This window comes from Candida orthopsilosis (genome assembly GCF_000315875.1).
Source record: "Candida orthopsilosis Co 90-125, chromosome 5 draft sequence".
Taxonomy (NCBI): domain Eukaryota; kingdom Fungi; phylum Ascomycota; class Pichiomycetes; order Serinales; family Debaryomycetaceae; genus Lodderomyces; species Lodderomyces orthopsilosis.
This window is the reverse complement of record NC_018298.1, coordinates 1,099,967-1,116,757: the sequence shown is the minus strand read 5'-3', so window position 1 is coordinate 1,116,757 and position 16,791 is coordinate 1,099,967. Positions and strand designations below refer to the sequence as shown.

General features: G+C 36.9%; 7 protein-coding genes across 7 annotated transcripts; 5 read left to right on the top strand and 2 right to left on the bottom strand. All coding sequences in view use genetic code 12, as the record gives it.

The window, feature by feature from the left end:
* Nucleotides 1-36: 36 nt before the first annotated feature.
* On the bottom strand, nucleotides 37-1,878 carry CORT_0E04950 (hypothetical protein; the record flags this gene model as incomplete). Its single annotated transcript, XM_003870160.1, has 1 exon — nucleotides 37-1,878. The coding sequence occupies one exon, from the start codon at nucleotides 1,876-1,878 to the stop codon at nucleotides 37-39; it is 1,842 nt and encodes a 613-aa protein (XP_003870209.1).
* Nucleotides 1,879-4,839: 2,961 nt separating this feature from the next.
* Nucleotides 4,840-5,670, top strand: CORT_0E04940 (hypothetical protein; the record flags this gene model as incomplete). The annotated part of the gene is made up of 1 exon (XM_003870159.1): nucleotides 4,840-5,670. The coding sequence occupies one exon, from the start codon at nucleotides 4,840-4,842 to the stop codon at nucleotides 5,668-5,670; it is 831 nt and encodes a 276-aa protein (XP_003870208.1).
* Nucleotides 5,671-6,354: 684 nt separating this feature from the next.
* Nucleotides 6,355-7,572, top strand: CORT_0E04930 (hypothetical protein; the record flags this gene model as incomplete). Its single annotated transcript, XM_003870158.1, has 1 exon — nucleotides 6,355-7,572. The coding sequence occupies one exon, from the start codon at nucleotides 6,355-6,357 to the stop codon at nucleotides 7,570-7,572; it is 1,218 nt and encodes a 405-aa protein (XP_003870207.1).
* A 558-nt stretch (nucleotides 7,573-8,130) lies between these two features.
* CORT_0E04920 (hypothetical protein) lies at nucleotides 8,131-9,387 on the top strand (the record flags this gene model as incomplete). The annotated part of the gene is made up of 1 exon (XM_003870157.1): nucleotides 8,131-9,387. The coding sequence occupies one exon, from the start codon at nucleotides 8,131-8,133 to the stop codon at nucleotides 9,385-9,387; it is 1,257 nt and encodes a 418-aa protein (XP_003870206.1).
* A 599-nt stretch (nucleotides 9,388-9,986) lies between these two features.
* CORT_0E04910 (hypothetical protein) lies at nucleotides 9,987-11,339 on the top strand (the record flags this gene model as incomplete). Its single annotated transcript, XM_003870156.1, has 1 exon — nucleotides 9,987-11,339. One exon carries the CDS (start codon nucleotides 9,987-9,989, stop codon nucleotides 11,337-11,339), a length of 1,353 nt encoding a protein of 450 aa, XP_003870205.1.
* A 3,225-nt stretch (nucleotides 11,340-14,564) lies between these two features.
* Nucleotides 14,565-15,788, top strand: CORT_0E04900 (hypothetical protein; the record flags this gene model as incomplete). The annotated part of the gene is made up of 1 exon (XM_003870155.1): nucleotides 14,565-15,788. The coding sequence occupies one exon, from the start codon at nucleotides 14,565-14,567 to the stop codon at nucleotides 15,786-15,788; it is 1,224 nt and encodes a 407-aa protein (XP_003870204.1).
* Nucleotides 15,789-16,287: 499 nt separating this feature from the next.
* CORT_0E04890 (Mrpl38 protein) lies at nucleotides 16,288-16,698 on the bottom strand (the record flags this gene model as incomplete). Its single annotated transcript, XM_003870154.1, has 1 exon — nucleotides 16,288-16,698. One exon carries the CDS (start codon nucleotides 16,696-16,698, stop codon nucleotides 16,288-16,290), a length of 411 nt encoding a protein of 136 aa, XP_003870203.1.
* Nucleotides 16,699-16,791: the final 93 nt, after the last annotated feature.

Below are 16,791 nucleotides of genomic sequence, written 5' to 3'. Positions count from 1 at the left end.
ATAATTCAGCTAGTTTAATAGAGATCTATATATTATCTACTTACCGACATCTTTCAACTTCTCAATTTGTTCAGCTAATCCAACTGGAACTTCAATAGCTTCAGGAGCATCATCAGCTCTTTTCAACCCTTTATCATCTGTTTCCTTCTTTGTCTCTTCCTTTTGTTTCTTTTCACTTGGAGTCATAACCAAATCAGCAAAGTTCAATCTTGATCCTTTGTCTGCTGTGGAAGTATCTTCATCATTAGCAGTTTCATTCCATTCGGTCAATTCTTTTTCATGCTCTCTCTCAATGGCAAATTTGACAGCTTCCAAAACATCATTACACAAATGTTTTGGCTTGTACTTAGGTTCGGTACCTTCTTGATAAACACCAGTTTTAACTAAGATTGAGAACCAAGAAACATCGTGAGAATTAGCAAACCTAATATCAGACTCGGGAGTATCACCAACGAAATAAACGGTTGATGCTGGTGGTAATTGTAAAGTAATTTGATCCGGTTTACCAACTTCAGCAAGTTTAGCAAGATTCTTTTTAGCTTCATTGTAATCCTTGTGTGCCTGTTTCTTTGATACGCCAATATTAACGTCTCTTTCTTTTTCTTCTGCATCTAATTCATCTTCTGATTCTTCATCTTCTGAATCAGAGAAATTATAGCGTTCCAACTTCTCTTGGTTAATGATTTCTTCACCATTCTCATTAATCAAGATATCAGCGTCTTTAGCATCTGGATCATTTATACTCAATTTCTTCAAATGTTCATCCAAAACACCTTGCCTCCAATGACTCAAAACCTTGTTGGCGAATTTAAAAGTACCAACCTGTGGTTTTCCAAATCTATTAACTTTCAACTCTTTTCCAGTATGTTCACGATATAAAGCAGCAATGGAAACTTGTAAAGCACCCATACCATATCTCGATAATTTATAGTTTGTAGCCCAAATGAAATCAGAGTGAGCAAAGTAAATTTGTGGACCTTCGTCATAAGTTTCCGATTGAGTACCCATTACACCCTTTTTGGATAATAACAATTCTAAAATGATTTGTTGATCAGCAGCCCAGTTTCTTGAATCGGCAAAGACTAAAATAGCGTCAATCAGAGTCTTGCTGAAATCAACGTCTCTGGTGCAGATTTTCTCCTCCTCAGTTAAATCATGGTACGGAGATACTGCAGGATTCCATTTTAAAATATCCAATGGTGTGTAAACATTCTTGAAACCATACGATTCAGCAACATTACGACAAACGTTACCAACACCACCAACGACAAGAACATTTTCATATACACCAACCAAGTCCTTCATTGGCGTGTGTCCTTGTATGATTTGATCAGGCGTGATAGTACAGTTTAATCTTTTACTCAAATCATCAGCTCTTTGCTTTTCTGGTTTACCACCTCCGTTGGTGACAAAGATAGAGGGAACTTTGATATTGTATTTGTTTTCACCGTTCAACAACTTCATCGCCTCAACGGCCTGTGGGATAGTGTTTGGTCCTCTTAATATAACACCGTCAATATCAAAACAGAAAGCATAGGATGCAACTCTTTCATGATCAATCACATCCTTCTTATTTCTCTTAATAATAGAGGCATTTCTTGATAACTTGGCCAAAGAGTCAACTTTCTTCAAGTTGGCTGATGATGATTTTTTTAAATTACTATTGCTACCGTTCTTGTTCAAAGATGAAGAAGATGACAATTTGGTTAATCCATTTTGCCAGTTGTTTAAATCCGATAACGAAAGCGACGAGACTCTGTGTTTTCTTGATTGTGGAGTCAAGTCATCAATACCGTCATTGTTCAAATAAGATTGGAACTGAGCGCCACCATCCTCTTCGATAACTTGTTCGTTTTGTTGTTGTTGATCTTTCGACATTATTGATTGTATTCAGTGTAGATTTATTAAGTTTGGTTGTGTGATTTAATTCTAGATTGTAATCAGTTGGTAATCTAGTTGTATTAAGATAGATGTAAGAGGGTAAGAAAGAAGTTCGACAACTTTGATTTTGGATAAAGGAAATTTAATGATCCTTTTATATAGTCCTTGTCGGTTCAACAAAAGTTTACACAAAAAAAACCTATACACAACTACGTAATGCATTTCTTTTTACACAGAAAGAGCCAAAACAGTTAGATATTTGAAGAAGTCATTTAAGTCTTGCAGGAAACTTCAGTAACAGACAGAAGTGGAGTCCAGCATCAAAACAAAAGAAGAGTTTTCAGCAGCAATAGCAGTATGTCCAATTTTTGGCGGTAGCAAAAATAACAAACAAAAACAATTTGCAAAAGGCGCAATCCACAATTGTTACATTACGGGAGTGTAACTCAACCGTATTATTACGGTATCGTTTATAGTTTATTTTACTTGATGATGATATTACAAATTCTCGTTCTACTTAGAAGTATTATCTAATGAAGGTCTACTTCGTCACAGGCAAGCACCAAGAAAATATCAATATTGTATAGAGTTTTAAGGTTTCTTTTACTTCTTTTGCGTGTGCATCTATTGCCATTACTTCTTTTCTCTTACATAATGATGTCAAAAAGTATAAAGATCATACCCTAAAACGAAGCTTCTGCAAAAGAATATTGATAATTTGAATAACCCACATGTGTAGTTTATAAGTAGGTTTAGAAGTGTTACGTGTTAATGTTACAGTTCGTATTAGATGCTGTACTGTATATTAACCTTTTGTGTATGCCATGTCGTAAGTTTACAGTTTGTGTAACTGAAGCCAGTATATGCAGTACTTTCTTCGATATAATTGCTATTCGCCTCTTTACGTACATCAACCACAGACCAAGACCACACCACTTCTTGATCAAATTAGATTTTACTGAAGGGCAATGATGTGACTATTGTTCAATAGCCATAATTTATCTGTAAACCAACTGCTGGTGCAACTTGCCGGGGTTTTACGTACAAACCAGCTAGCAAATGTGTTGATTGTGATGAGATGAAGCCCTCTTTCTACTTTCATGTACTGAGGACGGAATAGCTCATGCAATTGGTGTTGAGTGCTTAAAGTAGATGAGACTAAACATCAATTAACTAACCAATGTACTTATTATTGCTATTACATGTTTTTACAAGCCTTCGATTTGTTTGTGTAATAGTCCTCGAACAATGCAAATTTCAATGTTTAACAAAACTGAAGTCCGAAATCCATATGCCTTTGTTGATTTTTCTTGATTTCAATTGATCTGGCCACGTTTGAGATTTGGGTTAGCTTCCATATTTCTACATAAGCGTAGGTGTACTCCCCTCAAGATGTATATTCATTCGGCAAGAAAGCTCACGTTTCAAAGCGATGTTACTGCTTACTCACCACCTCTCATCTCCTGCTTTCGTTGTCGATCCCACGTTTTAACTTATTCTGCATGATTTGTTTTATCTCCGCTCGTTTTTGTATTGAGTGGAACTAAATTATTAAAAACGAAGTAACCGCCCTGCAATACAGAGAACACTGTCAAAAAACTTGCACTACGTTGAAACATGTCTGTTTGACTTGAATCGGTGTTGAATTTGGAAATGGAAAAAGATACAAACAAACAAGTGTAGTCGTTGTGACGTCTGTAGTCCTCTTCTTCATGAACCGGTTTAGTAGTACTAAAGCTCCAACCACATTCAACAATGGTTGTTGATTTACCAAATGCTTTACGTGATAATTTACCTAATACGTGCAAAATGTAAGAACTATAATTTAATTGGCATACAGGCGCAAAAGTTTTAATTTTATATATTTAAAGTTAAATTGCACCAGACGCATTCTTTGACCTGAGTCGAATATTAATTGTTAGAGGTTCAATAACGAATTCTCTCTGTCTCAGATCAGAAAATCTAATCTTATTTCAGATACAAGAGGCCAAAAAGATTACAAACATATTACCTGGTGCATACAGATTTCAACCGCAATAACAAGGGATGCACAGTTCAACAGAGACCACTCTACTGAATGTATTTTATGTTATGAGATTACAAAATTGAACCATCTCATCATACTGCGGTGACTCTTGAGTCTAGGCCCTTCCTATATTTAAGAAGCATGAAAATGCCGAACAATTGTTTGTGTTTATCTTTCCTCTCGCTAATGGACAATGCACCTTCAAATATAACACCCATTGTTCTTTTATCATCAGCCCCTATATGGTACGGCGCTCTGTATTTATGCAACAACAAAAAGTTTGAGGGTATAATTGATAGTTATTATCTCAACAATAGACTCAATTTTTTCGTTTTGGTTGAAAACTTCTATTTTTAATCATTGATAGTCGACTCCACAACTACACTCAATCCACATTCCAAATTGAAATTCTGACCCTATTTTATGTGGCCATGCCCCTCGATTTAAATTAGCGTCAATAAATATAAAGAGGTGCAAAATCCCCACCCTTCTTGATTCCTTTCAAGAATTGGTGGATCTATTGACCCGACAACCAGTATGATTTCACTCAATGGTATTTTACAACTTTTGGGGTTGCCATTTAAACTACTATGGTGTCTACTCAAGTATCTATTCTTTGGAGGAATCAATGGCATATACAAGAATAATTTACGCAATACTTTGAAACTTACATTCTATCGATTTGGAATGAAAATATCTGTCAAGGACAGTGCTTACTTAACCCCCACTTTTCACAATCAGTTATTGACAACTTAAAGTCATTGTATCCTAAGTTTGCCAATTTAAACAGTTATGGAAAGTCATTCGATAAACAAAGTATCTGGCTTGTCGAAGCTGAGAATAGGTCCAAGTCTGATCCAATCATTATCTATTTACATGGTGGTGGGTATTTCATCAACACAAGTCCATTACAAATTGAGTCAGTTTTGAGCATGTATCATTTACTTAATGAAGAAAAAAGGAAAAAGACGTCAATATTGGTTTTAGATTATCGGTTAGCTTGTCATGGATACTTGGTGGGTACACAATTATATGAATTGGCTGCAACTTATGATAAATTGGCCTCAGAAGGAAACACTAACATCGTCTTGATGGGTGATTCAGCTGGTGGCAATTTAGCTATTGCATTTGCTCAATATTTGAAACAAGAAAAGAATCCCAACTTGCCTTGGCCAAAGTCAACAGTATTGATTAGTCCCTGGGTTAAACTTGTTGGTGATAAGGAACAATTCACTGAAGGACATTCTTATCATGACAATGAAAAATACGATATGCTTAGTTCGCACTTTGCCAAAGACCCTAAACGTCAAGCTCAGTTGTTGGGTGACAGAAATCCAGTTGATTTGTTAATTTCGCCAGGAAATATGCCTTACAAAACCAGTGATTGGAAAGATATCCCCACTTTCAACAACAAAGGCTATTCCACATTTGTGATTATTGGCGAGCATGAAGTATTTAGAGACGATATTTTGGAATGGTCGAAATATGCACTTGGTTCGCCATTGGTACCACAGAGTCAAGATTCGCGCGGTGTCTTCAACCCAAAAGTACATGAATGCAAGAGTAAGGGAATTGACGATGCGTATATTGACGTTGTTATTGAACCTTGGGGTATACATGATTCAGTTTTGTTTTTTGAAAATAACATCATTGGGAAAATAGAGAAGCAGGGCCAATTGAAGTTGGATGAATTAAATGATGAGATATATTTTGGAATTGTTAGAATTACAAAGTTTTTGAATAAGACATTACAGGTAGAGTAGAAAAACATTGAAAGGACTTTGGGGATAATGAATAAATGGTTACTATATCAGTGGCCACATGTAGTCAAATTGTAGCTTGAATTTTACTTTCAAGCCTATATCCAATTAGGTTAGAAGTATCTTCAAAAAATTAAAAGATAGCTCCGTATATTGTCTTACCGCCAAATCGTGATTGGGAAGATATAAAGTGCAACTGCAAGTATCAAAATCTACCATTTCATTAACTCTATGTTTGTAGTAAATAAATATTTTGCAACCGTTGATGGCACTATTATCTGTTTATGCGGATAAAGCACGAGAGCGGAAAATGGAAAACGGTTAAGCGCTCTTTGTGTTACTATTCTCCCTCGGTTCAATAACTGTCAAAATATGTGATTCACTACTGGTCAAGAGCATGAGCTCAATAACATTTGCGACTGTGGGGTTATCATTTGTTGAATCAAGAGAGTATAATATGATGTCAAAAGTCCATGCAGAGTGTGTAATGAAAACCACTAGTCAAAAGAACCCCACTGCATAGATTCTCCTTAAAGTCAATTTGAAATTTTATTATCACTCAAAAAACAATAACCATCTTAACGCCGGATACAAAAAAAACATATATAAAGGAGCTACAATTCCACAGAAATGTTGAAGCAGTTATATTTTAGTAATTGAAACCAATTCATCTAACGATTGCCCAATATGGTATCACTCAACACTATATTGAAACTCCTCAGTCTTCCAATTAGACTTCTTTGGGTTGTCCTCAAGTATCCCTTCTTTGGTGGGGCCAATTTGAAGTTCCAGAATGATTTACGCAATTCGTTGAAATTGACCATATTCAGATTCGGATTATCCTTATCTGTCAAAGATAGTGCTTATCTTGCCAAAAAATCAACTCAACAAGTGATTAACAATTTGAAACCAATTTATCCTAGATTGACCAATTTGAACAACTATGGAAAATCATATGACAAGCTTAATGTGTGGCTTGTTGAGGCTGAAAATAGAACTAAGTCTGACCCTATTTTGATTTATTTACATGGTGGTGGATACAGGCTCAACACTAATCCAGGTCAAGTTGAAGCTTTATTAAGTGCCTACCATTTACTTGACGAAGAGAAGAGGAAAAAGACATCGGTATTGGTCCTTGATTACAGCTTGACATGCAACGGACACTATGTTGGAACACAGGTGTATGAATTGGCTGCCACATACAGAAAATTGGCCTCAGATGGCAACAGTAACTTTGTCTTGATGGGTGATTCTGCTGGTGGTAACTTGGCAATCACATTTTTGCAATACTTAAAACAGCAAAATGATCCAAAATTACCATGGCCAAAATCTGCAGTTTTAGTCAGTCCTTGGACAAAGATTGTACCAGATGCTTATCAACTCAGTCCAGGTCACTCATACTATGAAAATGAGAAATATGATATGTTAAGCGCAACTGTTGCTAGAAGTGTTGAGAGAAGACAGGCAATGTTTGGTGGAGAGAATTATGCAGACTTGTTAAAATCACCCGGAAATTTGCCTTACAAGACGAGTGACTGGAGTGATATTCCAACTTTTAACAAAAAAGGTTACTCTACATTTGTCATTTTTGGTGAACATGAAGTATTCAGAGATGACATTTGTGAATGGACCAAATATGCACTCAAGTCACCATTGACTATTCCGAGACAAGACTCAAAAGGTATTTTCAATTCTAAAGTTTATGAATATAAATCTTCCGGTGTTGATGAAGCATACATTGATGTTGTTCTTGAGCCATGGGGTATCCATGTTGCTCCATTGCTTTTCGAAAATGAAGTAACTAAACTGTTAGAGAAACAGCCAAATTTGAAATTGAAAGATTTGGATGAAAAGAAGTTTTTGGGAACTTTCAAGATTGCCCTGTTCTTGAATGAAGTGTTGTAACAAGAAAGACCGTACAGATTGAATGATTTGAATACTCCTAAGCTCAAAGTCCTTACAGTATGGTGTTTAAAGGTAGAGCCTAAATGACCGCTAAGAAAGACGTATAATATATGAAGATGCTTGGAGAAACACTTGTAAAACTCGGCGACCTTATTGTAACTCTTCGCCAGTTAATCGTGCTTCCAGCTCTTCTTTTCTGCTTCTAGCTGAGGCACCGAAATCCCAAAAGTATTGGATCAGGGGGGGAGGGTACACGTGTGCGCCCTTAGTATAGAATTTTAATCCTTAATCTAAATTTTAGTTCTTTTGAAATACTGCTGATCATCCATTTTAAGTTACAAAAGGGGTGGTTTATAGAACTCCGCACAGAAAAGCCACACTATTATTCAAATTCTTATCAAAAACCTAAAGAGATCTAATTTAATTCGTTTAACTACTAGGGTGAGAAAATGATATATATAGAAAACAAGGTTAAGCTTTTTTAGGTTACGGGAAGCTGAAAGGTTTTCTTTTCTTGGAATCGCCGCAACTCATTGATTCAGTGTTTTCATAATTAGAATGACTTCACTTACAGGATTTCTCATCATTCTCAGTCTTCCATTTAGACTTCTTTGGGTTGCCATCAAATACCCCTTTGACGGAGGTGCAAAGGGTAAATACCACAATAGTTTAGCTAAGGCTATAAAATTGACAATTTGCAAATTTGCTATATCATTGTCAGTTCAAGATAGTTCACTTTTAGCCCTCATCAATACGAACTTTGTGATCAATACAATCGTCAAGACATTCTACCCCAGTTTGACTAAATTAAACAATTACGGTAAACGGTATAATAAGCAGAGCATTTGGCTTGTGGAAGCTGAAGACAGATCCAAATCTGATCCCATTATCATTTTCTGTCACGGTGGTGGATACTTTCTTGAAACTCAACCTCAACAAATTGAATCATTATTGACAGTGTACTATTTACTTGATGAAGAGAAAAGAAGCAAGACATCAATATTAGTGCTTGAATATGGTTTAGCTTGTCACGGACGACTCATAGGTACTCAAGTGCACGAGCTAGCTGCGACATATAGCAAGTTGGTCTTGGAAGGAAATGACAATTTTGTTTTGATGGGAGACTCTTGTGGTGGAAATTTGGTGATTGTCTTTTTGCAATACTTGAAACACCAACAAAAAGTGCCTCAACTACCTTGGCCAAGGTCTTTAGTGTTGATCTGTCCATGGGTAAAGATTGTACCTGATCAAGTTCAACTTACGCCTGGACACTCGTACCATGACAATGAAAAGTATGACATGGTTCAGTCAAACTTTATGCTTGACCCGGAACGACAAAATGCCCTATTTGGTGATACAAAGCATGCCGATCTTTTCATATCGCCAGGGAATGTTGAATACAAAGTTAGCGACTGGAGTGACATTCCGACTTTACACAAAAAAGGATATTCTACATTTGTAATTACAGGTGAACATGAGGTGTTTCGCGATGATACGTTGGAGTGGGCCAAATATGCCTTAGGTTCTCCTTTGGAGCCATCGAAACAGGATTCAGGTGGTCAATTCAACTCCAACATACATGAATTCAAGTCTGATGGTGAGAAGGGTGCATATGTCGATGTGGTGATTGAACCGTGGGGTATACATGAATCTGTCATATTTTTCGAGCATGCTGCTATTGGTGAATTAAAAAAGTTTCCACATTTACAATTGAAGGATTTGGACCCAGAGGAGTATTTTGGTATTGTCAGGATTACCGAATACTTGAATAAGACATTGGTGGTGAAAGATGACAAAGAAGGAGAGAAGTTTTGAGAATGATTGCATGGTGTAGTCATGTTGTTAATATTGAAACAGTATTTTAGTATCTTAATGTTTATAAGTAGATCTCATATTATGAACATTGTTGAATCCATTGCAATCATTTTTCAGCGGCTGTATGGGATCAACTTGTCATGGGATTATCACCCTCTCCCAGCACTAGAATTCAAACTCCACTCTTGTTGACTCTTCCAAAATTGAATTATGTAAGAGATAATTAACGTAAGATAGGCTTTGTAATGAGCGAAGCGTATGACTTCTCCCTTAAAAATAACTCACTGGACCTATAAATTGTAGTATCTTTGTTTCCGGCCGCGGAGTTATCGACTAAATTTATAGATGACAGTGCGATATACCCCATAAACTATTGGATGTTCTTTAATCTCTGTCGATATCACAACATAGCTAAGAGGCATGGTCTTTTTACATAAAGCCATTTTAAAGAGAGTCTGTTATACAATTTACTTAAACAACACTTTCAAAGAGAAGCTGCACACCTGTTACTCCCATTTCGTCCTAACACGTATATAAAGGAAAAGAGCTTACAATAAACAAGGCCAGAACGTTGCCCCCACCTCAAATGCGACACGGGAATGATTTCGCTCAAGGGCCTTTTAATCCTACTCAGTCTTCCAATCAGATTACTTTTAGTAATCATCAAATACCCATTCTTCGGCGGAGCCAATGAAAAATTTAAAAACAGTTTAATCAATTCATTAAAATTGCAAGTACTCCGTCTTGGTTCAGTCTTGTCAGTCAAGGATTCCCTTTATGTTGGAATCATGAGTAATTACTTCATTATCAACAAATTTTTGAAACTTTTATATCCAGGATTGACTAAATTGAACAACTATGGAAAGAGATTCGATAAACAAAGTATTTGGCTTGTTGAAGCTGAGAACAGATCCAAGTCGGATCCAGTTATCATTTATTGTCATGGAGGGGGATACTTTTTAGAGACCCAACCATCACAAATTGAATCAGTTTTGAGTTTTTATCACTTACTTGATGTGGAAAAGAAAAAGAAAACTTCGGTTTTAGTACAAGAGTATGGGTTAGCCGGAAGAGGCTCTCTCATTGGTTCTCAATTGTATGAATTGGTTGCTACATATGATAAATTGGCATCAGAGGGTAATGATAACATTGTATTGATGGGTGATTCGGCAGGAGGAAACTTGGTAATTGTTTTATTACAATATTTGAGACAACAAAAGAACCCCAAATTGCCATGGCCAAGATCAGCTGTATTGATCAGTCCATGGGTGAAAATTGTTCCAGATGAATATCAAATCACTCCTGGCCATTCATTCCATGAGAATAAACACCGTGATATGATACAAGCTCATATCTTCACAGAAGAACGTCGCGTTGAACTACTTGGTGATACCAATCATGCTGATCTTTTGATTTCACCAGGAAATCTCGAATACAACCCAAGTGACTGGAGTGATATTCCTACTTTGAACGGCAAGGGGTATTCAACATTCATTCTTGTGGGTGAACATGAAAGTTTCCGTGACGATGTATTAGAATGGGCTAAACATGCAGTCAACTCTCCCTTGGTCTCACAAAAGCATGATTCTCGTGGAAGTTTTGACTCCAAGGTCCATGAATACAAGACTGATGGTAAAAATGAAGCTTACGTTGATATTGCCGTTGAACCATGGGGAGTTCATGATTCTGTCTTGTTTTTTGAAAACACCATTATCAGAAAATTGAAGAAGAATCCAAACTTGCAAGTAAAAAGTTTGGACAAAGTAGAGTATTTTGGTGTTACTAAAATTGTTGATTTCTTGAACAAGACATTGGTTGTTGGCGAAGAAGCAAGGAAATTGAATACTGTTAATACAACACAAACAACGAAAGCCAATGGTAAGGCAGTTAACGATGATGTGAAAGTAGTTGTTGGAGACGTGAATAATGTTGTCAATGGGGTCAAGGCTTGATTAGAAGGGTAGCTAGTTTAGAATTAGATTTTGGATTAGATTTTTTGATCAAAGCTAGGTCTACTAAATCGTTTGACTGAACTTCCTCTGTTAGCACCCTCTTGACAGTGCACCTTTTGCCAGGTTCACTTATCTCAATTGAGATGCGGAAGTCCAACTCTGTGACTTTCTTGTGACAGAGGGAGAGGACACAGTCCCCCAAAAACTTGCTCATGCCGATCCACAAAGTCCATAACAACACACGTGTGTATGTACTACAAGTAATAGAGGTGGTTCTTTTGTCATACACCGTTTGTCCCGAATAATGTTTGTTACCCTCTTGTAATACTTTTTTTTTAACCAAAGTTAGGAATTGTAATTATCAATGATCAATAGAAGTACTTTATAGGTAGGAATTACAGTTGATGCGATCTTTTTCCGTGGCAATTCGTCGTTAATTCCAGATTGGTCTTTACAGAAATTTCGAATTTGTAATCGCGCGACTCAATTTTGTTCTTTTTTTTTGCAACCTTTCAACTTAGTAATCATTAAGGTTTAGGCTAGAACTCGCAGTGGTTGACTAAAAAAAACGAAAAAAGACTGTGGCCTACTGTCTACCACAGTTTTAAGACATGTTGGGTATTGAAACTGTGGTGCATTGGTGCCTTTCACATGAGCCTCATAATATTGTTCGTGGCTCATGTGTATCCTCGATTTCGAACTATTGTTCAAAGTGTGGCTCCATTTGGATCGAACCTCCACCATTGATTGATATCTTGATAGATATCATGTAGCTACATTATATGTACACATTTTTCACTCATTGAACAGAGATTCTAGATTTTGCAATTGCTTACGGTAACTAGAGTTGTGCAAAATTTTAGCCATCATGAGTAATCATTAAACCTTATCTAGACTTGTGCACTTTAACCCTAAAAGATCAATAACCTAAAATCTTATTAAATATTACCCGAGGAGAAATTTCTATTCTTTTGTGTAACCGGGAAGAAGTCAAATTCTGCAAGAGAAGAAATTGCTTCGACCAATGCGGTTTTAGATTTTGAAATATTCCTTCTTCCTTCCGGAGAAATACGCAAGTACAAAACTAGTGAGAGTAGCAAAAGAAGAAGATAATTAACACACAAAGACAAATGATGTAGAACAAATCATTTTTCCAAATAATGAAGCAAAACTCAATCTGTATTCAATTGCAAGGGGAGAGAAAGAGAGATATAGGCTGTACGTTTTGAAACAATTGATGTGTCAAAACCTTGCAGATATTATAACCATACCGATGAAGTGTAATTAGTGTGCCAATTGAATACAAATTGACGCAATAGAGGTAATTGTGAGGTGATTATACACATGCACTAAATTAGCATTGCATTCGCACTTGCATTTGCATAGTTGCTTGGAAACAATTTGAAGGCTGTGGGTGTGATATTTTGACACAATGGCGGAATCAGTTTCTAATAGGGGAAAACAATTTCTATCAACTTTGATGTGTATACACAAAGATAAGAAAAGATAGAAGTATATTTTTGACCATTCCACTGTTTCCATTGAATGGAGCAAAGGCTTCGACGAATCTTTCTTCGCCTAAAGAAAGTAACTTCAATTGCTTTACAAAGTCACACAAGCAACCGCTGTAGCAAAAGTCAATTGAGATTGCTAACTACAAAATTCTCGGAAATGTCTTTAAATATTGAGCAAGATCTGGCGAGAGGTAAAAACTCTGCTCATGGGCAGCAATTGCGGCACAAGAAAACGATTTCATACTTTGTCGTCAAATTTTAGTTGCTCTATTGGGCATTTATGCGCTATGACGCCTATAATTGCTACTAACAACTTACCAAAGTGAAAGATGTACAATTATCTAAATTTTTGTTAATTGACCCCCTTCCCCTTTGTTTTTGTAAAACTACCGAAGAAATAAACCTAAAACCAAAAGTCTTAGTTTCCCATAATAGAGTCAATTAAAGTAAAAACCGTGCATATATTAGTTTTTTAGTATGTAGTATTTTAAGATTAAAATTGCCCTCTCCTTCTGCACTAAGTCATCAATTGCATCTAGAATGGGAATTGAGTTTCAGGAATAAACACTCCTCTATCCATTGGATCCGATATAAACGTTTTAAAAATAATCAGCAAGTTCCGGGAAGGGCGTGTGTAGGGATCATTGGAAACAATGGAACTCCTTAGTCAGAAAGACTTCCTGCGCAGTTTCACAGAGTCGATGCAGCGAACAAAACATTAAAAAATTTAAGGAGTTTGTTGTTTGTGTAATATAATAATTTAGTTATTCGCTTTAGTGTTCAGCGGAACGGATATTCTAAGAAGAAATTTAAAAAAGGAGCCGGCATAATCGTTATCCTTTTGCAAAGCACGCGCTAGTTTGTAAATACATCAATTGATTTTGGTATCGACTTCCCCTAGGCCAATTGCATCACTCAAGATTGTAATTGACTTTGTAGAGGAAGTGTTAGTGACCCAATTGACCTGTCAATTCGTATATTCGCTTCGACTGAAACAGGGGATGTAGTGCTAAATGTGGAGTCTCCCTACATTTCCGCAAAAAATGCACAATAGGTTAATCTTGTATGTGGGGGGGAGAGAGCAAACGTTGTTCAGCCTAGAACTCCTATTTTGCTCTCATACGTCATAACCACACACTTTTTTATTTTTGAAAACCATTGTAGCTGTGCTTTTTGGAGCCATGACTGCTTTTGTATCATCATAATTAGGTAATCGGAATCTGAGAATTCTATTGTGATTGTTGGTCGCTCAATTGAAACGGTTAATTCTTTGTTGTGAGGAAAAGGATGGTTTTCCATACGTACAAAGAAGAAGAAAAAAAGAGCAGCAAAAGGATCACAAAGTTGCCAAAAAAAATGGAACAAACTATTTTGACAAAGCAATTGAAGAAAAATTAATAAGCGTCTAAAAACTCCATGGAACAATTCTTCTAGGGAACGCAAAAACTTAATTGGTATGAGTGTGTGTATAGGCGTGTACGTGCAAAGTGCACGGGGCTCTTTGTGTTTGTGGAAACAATAGTCCTTTACTACTATACTTGCTATTTGTTCTTGTATTTCCGTGGACCCACAGTTTTTTCAAACGACTACACAACTAGCTCCGAAGAATATAAATATGGGTTGGGTTTCCTATCAATTGACTTGATTTCGCATTTTCTTTCCTTCATTCTTCTCATCAGAAATATCTACAATTGGATAGCTACAATTTAAGATGGTTTCATTTCACGGATTGCAAGTTTTAGCTAGTTTAATTTTCGAGTCACTCTGGCTCATCATCACTTTCCCAGTTTCAGGTGGTATCAATGAAAGATACAGAAACAACTTGACCCAATCATTGAAGGTTTTGTTCTGCAGAAAATCATTGGCCTTCCCAATTCTTGATGCTAAAATCGTTTCTGCTTACTCCAACTCATTCTTGTTTTCTGTTACTGCATGGCAATTCCCAAGAGTCACTCAAGGTTTGAACAACTACAACGTTAGATACGACAAAAACTCCATCTGGATTGTTGAAGCTAAGAACAGATCAAAGGATGACCCAATCATCATCTACTTGCACGGTGGTGGATACTACTGTCAAACTGCTCCAACTCAAGCCCAAAGTTTGCTTGCCATCTACAGCTTGGTTGAACCATCAAAGAGAGAAAAATTATCTGTCTTGTTCTTGGACTACTCATTGGCTTCATACGGTAACGAATTGTTGACTCAATTGCACGAATTGACTGCTACTTACACTAGATTGGCTAAGGAAGGTAACACTGATTTCAGATTCATCGGAGACTCTGCTGGTGGTCACTTGTCTACCACTTTCACCCAATACTTGTACAAAGAACAAAACCCTGAATTGCCATACCCAAGATCATTGATTTTGGTTTCCCCATGGGTTAAATTAGGTGCTGATAAGATCCAACACACTGAAGGTCACTCATACTACGATAACGAAGCTAGAGATGTTGTTCAATACTCATTCTTCTCCGAACCAGACAGAGGTGCACTTTTGGTTGGTGACAACAATGTTCAAACTTTGGTTGTTTCCCCAGGTAACACTCCAGACAAGAAGAACTCTGACTGGGCTAGAATCCCAACTTACTCCAAGCCAGGTTACTCCGTCTTTGTTGTTTTGGGTGAACACGAATCTTTCTTGGATGATATCTTGGAATTCTCCGAATACGCTTTGAGATCACCATTGAAGAGACCATCTGAATCCGGTGGTGTTTACGACCCAAAGAAACACTCATGGACCAACGGTGGTGGTTCCAACGAAGCCTACTTTGAAGTCTTTATTGAACCACAAGGTGTTCACGATGCTGGTTTGTTCTTGGAAAACGCTGTTCTTTCTGAAATCGAAGACAATCCAAACTTGAAGGTTTCCCAAATCAACGACAAAGAATACTTCGGTATTAAGAGAATCGTTGAATTCTTGGACAAGACCTTGTAAAGAAGTTGCTAGCTGGTATGGATACAAGAGTTTTTGCCTTTGTTTACTGTTGCTAACATGTTAGCACCAAACAACATTGTCCCTGACTTTAGATTTTATTTGATCACTACTCGTTTGTTTTTATATCAGTGATTGTGTATATTATGGTTGCAAACTTGTTTGTAGTTTATATATATGCAATGAAAATGGGTAGCTTGTTATAGATGGGTAATTGTAGAATTTAAGTGACTTTGAGGTTCCTTGTTGGTGTTGTGAGTGTTGTGAGTGTTGAAGTAGGGGCCGTTTTACCAAATGACTACCAGCCTCTCTTGCTTTCCTGTTCAAAGCATCAAGTCAAAAAGTCCAAGTGTTGAATTCCATGTAACAGTGAAGATTTACAATTGTGCTTTGAGCAAAGATTCTTCGATCATTACATTACAGTAGTTGTCCATCTCCTATACCTATTTACAGAACGTCTATCTCTCATAAGGCCCCATTTCACCTCTCTCCTAGCTCCTCCCTAAAACGTCTTTGGAGCCAACGATACAATTTTATTATAATTTAGATCCCTCAACTCTTTAGCAACAACCGAACTAATTCTCGTTCCTAAAGGTTCACCATTCTTATTAATCAATACACAGGCATTATCATCAAATCTAACCACTGATCCATCAGGTCTTCTGAATGGTGCTCGTTGTCTAACTACTACGGCACGGCATATATCTCTTCTTTTTACCCTATTGGAAGCTTGTGCGGCTGATGATGCTGATGACGAATCAACGTTAGTGGGTCTGGCTTGTTTGACCACACATGTTATTTGATCACCTATGTGGGCACATGATTTGGGGTTGTGACGAAGCACTTTGATGCACTCAACTACTTGGGCGCCGGAGTTGTCTATTACGTTGAGGAGTGTCTTGAGGTAGATCATTTTGGCGAGTGATTGCTGTGGACAGTCGTTTGATTGAGGTCTTGCAGGGTGGTGAAATTTTTTTTTTTTTTTTTCACTTTTCTTTCACAAAGA